This window comes from Equus asinus, chromosome 8 (genome assembly GCF_041296235.1).
Source record: "Equus asinus isolate D_3611 breed Donkey chromosome 8, EquAss-T2T_v2, whole genome shotgun sequence".
Lineage (NCBI taxonomy): Eukaryota > Metazoa > Chordata > Mammalia > Perissodactyla > Equidae > Equus > Equus asinus.
Window position 1 is genome coordinate 37,168,339 of NC_091797.1, and position 5,122 is coordinate 37,173,460.

Genomic DNA, 5,122 nt, shown 5'->3' on the forward strand with positions numbered 1-5,122 from the left:
TTATACTTTTATTTGGTTTTATTTCATTTAATAGCATCATCTTCCAATAGGAATTACCACTTGGTATATATTTTCAAGTTTTTGGCCAAACTTTTTGTTTTGTTTTAGATTTTAACAACCTACCTTAATGTATTAGCCTCGTGTCAGTGACAAATTAAGTCATATAGAGATACTTCATGTTCTATCTTACATTGTCATCTCCTCCACTAGAGAATGAATTCTATTGAGGCAAAAAGGGTGTTTTATTCATCTATGCTACCAAGACCTCTCAGTCTACGAGTGATTTAGCTAATGAAGAAAAGAAATGAACAAGTAGATGAATAAATGGATGGATGAATGAATGAACCATTTGGAACAGGTATTTCTTTATACTGTTGAATGTGACAAGTATATAGACAAGAATGTGACAAGTATATACGGGACAAAACACTCATATAATTTAGTATCTTGAAAAAAGTGTGTCTCAGTCAAAGAATTGTCATAAATCTTTTTACCATTTAGCTAAATTTAATTTGGTCAATGACCAAAAAGTCCTTTAGTCTAAATTATTTCTAGGTTCCCCTTTCTTTCTATAGATATTAATGCTCAGTCAAAACTTAGCATATTAATTTTAAAACCAAGTCCCTAATTTCTATGGACACTAAATGTGGAATAATTAAAGGCTAAAGTGGTACAAATCAAAAAGGTTATCTCTAGATAATATTTCTGAATTAACCAATAAAAATAACCTTTCTTCTATGCTTGGTGGTTTGTAGAACAAATAAATATCAAAAGAGCGATGAAACCAAACTTCAAGATGGATAAGACTCTCTGAACAAAAGTTACAGGACAGATAATCTCTTTGTCACATCTCCCACTCCCACCCCATTAGTCTCTTTACTGCCCCTCTTACATCTTTGTTTCTTAGGGTGTAGATTACAGGGTTGAGGCTAGGGGTGACAACAGTATAAAAGAGGGCAATGAACTTGCCTTGATCTTGAGAATTTCCTGATGGTGGCTGGAGATATATGCACATGGCTGGAATGAAAAAGAGGGATACAACCAGAAGATGGGCTCCACAGGTCCCAAAGACTTTCTGAAGGCCAGTTGTTGACTGCATCCTCAGCACAGCCCGGGCAATGGCACCATAGGAGCTGAGAATGAGGATGAGAGGTATGAGAACAAAAATAGAGCTGGTGACCATGAGGGTCAGCTCATTAGCATGAGTATCAACACATGACAGTCGCAGTAGTGCTGGAACTTCACAGAAGAAGTGATCCACTTGGTGATGTCCACAGAGGGGTATCCAGAAGGTAAAGGAGGAATGAAGTGCTGAGTTAGTAAACCCACTTACCCAAGAAGCCAGAGCCAACAGACGGCAGAAACGAGGGTGCATGAGAATGGTGTAATGCAAAGGTCTACATACAGCTGCATAACGGTCATAGGACATCACCACCAGTAGCACACACTCTGTGGTTCCCAGTGCAAGGACAAAGTAAAGTTGAATCATGCAACCAGCATGAGAGATGGTTTTCTCTGGGCCCCAGAGGTTGACCAGCAACTGAGGGATGGAGCTGGTGGTGTAGCAGAGATCCAGAAAAGAGAGGTTTGAGAGGAAGAAGTACATGGGAGTGTGGAGATGGGAGTCCAGGTGTGACAAGATAATGATGAACAGGTTGCCTATCAATGTCATCAAGTAGAACATCAAGATAACCACAAAGAGAACTACTTCCAAATGAGGCCAATTAGAAAAACCCAGCAGAACAAAGTAGCCTTCAGAACTTGCATTTTTTTCCTTCATCATACATTTTTTTTCTGCCCCTAAAGAAAGAATCACATAAACTCAAAGGCTGCCCACTCACTGTCAACTGATTGCAAATAATTGGGGAAAACTCTATGCCATTTCCAAATACTGCCATTAGGACAGCAGAATTTTTGATAGCTTTATTTTTATGTTTCATTCAGACATTTGTCCTGTTGTAGATAAAATCAATAACTTCTCAAGTGAATAAAATCAATAACTTCTTTCTATGCATCCTGAAGTTCGCATTTGAATAAATGAAGGTTAAAGATATTCCATAGCCAAAAAGACAATTTTCATGAAAAATCATCTTTTTTTACAAAAACATTTTAAATTTATTCACTTTTTCTGCATTTTTTGGCTATTTCTAATTTTTCAGTTACAGAGAACGGAACATCTGCAGTCTTAATAATCTTACACATACATGAGTTTATTGTGAGATGAAAAGCAATTCAACAGTAACTTTAAAACGTTAATATTGGGTGAAAAAACAAAATTCAGTCGAATATGATTATAGAAAGATCAGAATATTCTTGTTGATTTATGCTACCAGCTTATTTCCAGACAAGAGAACACACAAATAGAGGTATAAACAAAGACACATGCATGTGCACACACCAACTTATGAATATTCACAATATGAACTGAGCTGAAGGTCTCAGTCCTGATTAATTGGGAATTAAAATAGGTTGGGGTATTCAGTGATGGAATGCTTCGAAACATAAATGAGAATACAAATAATTTTGAAAGACAAAAGCAATTACAGAGTCTACGAAAACTGTAGAGAGGGAGCCAGACAAAAAGGGAGGGTGTTTGGATCAGGAAAGAGATGAGGAACTCTGTGGTACTTGGAATTGAAAGGGTATATATCACAGGGCTGTGAGACCTGGACAATGGGGCTTAAAGATAGTTTCCACAAAATTTAATTTACTTCAAAACAATTGCTAAGACATAATTTAAATTGAATCATAATTTATAATTACATCTTATGTTTTAGATTTCCTACAATTTGGAATGGAACTTCTGAATAGAAAATTCGCTAATTTTTAATACACAAAGATATGTGGATATTGCATAGAATCCAATGACAAGTTCATCTTGTGGTTGTTCTTTTGTAAAACATAAAGTTAAGAAATTCAAGTATGTACTACTAGTTTGATTTCCAGTTGCTTATATTCTCTTGTGCCTTATCAATCTTTCCTTTTCAGGAGAAAAGATAAACACTCTTTTATTATATAGTTATGGCCATAAACATAGTAACCAACCATTTAAATATTCCTAAATAACCTTGCCACTTCTGTTCCTCTCATACTCTCTGATAGAACAAGGCAAAAGAGAAATTCAACCAGAACAGATCCACCCACAGACATTTGAGGGAATTTTACTGGCTCAAATACTGTAATCTTTTTTTATTCTTTTTTCCCCAAAGCCCCCTATTACATAGTTGTACATTCTAGTTGTAGGTCCTTCTAGTTCTGCTATGTGGGACGCCTCCTCAGCATGGCTTGATGAGCAGTGCTAGGTCCATGCCTAGGATCCAACCAGTGAAACCCTGGGCTGCTGAGCAGAATGTGGGAACTTAACTACTGGCAATGGGGCTGGCCCCTCAAATAGTGTAATCTTGACTCTTAAAAAATATAAGGGATGCCCAATTGGTTGTATTACAGCTAAAGAGCTAAGAACATTGAACGTGGCTCAGAATGGTTCAGACAGGCACAAAGATATCCATACAAATTTAGTATTACTAGTAATGTAAATGATCATTAACCTTTTGAGTCATGATGGAAAATTCCACAGGATATTTTTAAATTTCCCTAGAATAAAAAGTAATACACCACAAGATATTTGAAGTCAAATACTGTGGGTACGTTTTCTGATGCAGACATAATTTCTTCCCTTATAAAGCTGCCTGAATTCCTTACTACATTAATTAAAAGAAAGTGGCAGTTGTGTGATATTTCTTTAACTGTTGTATAACCTGTCTTTCAACATTCTTCTAAAAGTAAAAAGAGATAGGAGAAAAGGGACTAAAAAAAAATGCAGAATTAATGAAAACAAAAGTTTGGAGCTTTATGGTTTGACTTCCTTCTTAGTGGAAAAGAGGGAAATGACTCTACCAAAGGTAGCTTTTATTGACTGTGGAATAAATATCTTCTCTCTTCCTTTATGTCAAACATTATCAGGGAAGTGGGTGGCTTAGCACACTCTTCTCAACCCCATGTTTACTAACAGACGTTTTTCTAATTCTTGTCATATTCGCTCTTTTATACCAAACCTGGTTCTTAAGTGGTGCTCCATCAACTTCTTTCAGTACCAACCTTCCTATGTTTATCCACGTTCCTTGTCATTCTCTTCCTGGTCTATGTCCTCATCATGTCTAAACTGATATGGGACTCACTGGTTGCCATGTGACCTGAGAACATTAACGTAATAGTCCTCCTATACCATCTTTGCTAATGTATGAAATCTAACTATGGAAAGCAGAGTCTGAAAATAGCTATGATTATCATTGTTATGGGAGAGAGAGCCTAGGTTTGTCCAATAATAGATTTGCTTTTAGCAGAACTTGGGAACTCCTTAGGGCATTTAAGGTATCAGGGGATGGACCCCTGAGCAAATAGGGCCTTTATGAAAACAAAAAGAATAAAGTGACTTCCTTGACTAGAGCCATAGGAGGATAAATCCCAAAGTTGTAATTAATGCCCTTCAAGGAGCTGTCCTGGTTACAATGGCATAATGTTCACAAGATAAAACTTTTCACAGGAATGCCTTCAGCATGATGTTGTACTAGTACTGAAATGACAATGAATTTATCACCAACCAATATGGAAAAAGTTGCTTGAGTTGTACTGACAATGAAAAGTATAGGTTGTACTGAGTCAGCTGATTTTTTTTCCACAGCTCCTCATGGGGCTAAGGCTCAAATTTACAAGACAAGTGGTTAGACATAGAGGAATCTGGGGAGCTAGGAAACAGAAAAAGTGGAACACATTAAAACTAAACTTTTCCTTATTAACATGGAGCTCTTTCTGAGCCTACTTGCACCATTTATCTCTTCCTAATTATCTTTTAGAGTAAATTCCAAATTTATGCCTGCAAAAGTTTAGAAAATTATCCAAGTATGACTCAAATCTTTTATACTGAACATTTAGATGATCTCTACCAATTTTGTTTATTATATCAAAAATCTTCCATTAACAACTTCCCTTGCCTTTCCATTAAAATCTCCTTGTCAGGGTGGGATTTTTGTTTCCAAATCCTAATCACACAGCTGATGCTGCAGCCTGTTTTTTGTATTGCATATGTGTTCATCTGAGTCTAGCAGGAGCCACAGACATTAAT

The 5,122-nt window shown here is 36.4% G+C and overlaps 1 protein-coding gene across 1 annotated transcript; it reads right to left on the reverse strand.

Moving 5' to 3' along the window:
- Positions 1 to 844: 844 nt before the first annotated feature.
- On the reverse strand, positions 845 to 1,783 carry LOC106843487 (olfactory receptor 2J3). Its single transcript, XM_014860520.2, has one exon. It carries the CDS (start codon positions 1,781 to 1,783, stop codon positions 845 to 847), a length of 939 nt encoding a protein of 312 aa, XP_014716006.1.
- Positions 1,784 to 5,122: the final 3,339 nt, after the last annotated feature.

Coding starts and splice junctions, on each gene's coding strand:
- LOC106843487 (XM_014860520.2), bottom strand. CDS start 1,783: ATGATGAAGGAAAAAAATGCAAGTTCTGAAGGCTACTTTGTTCTGCTG.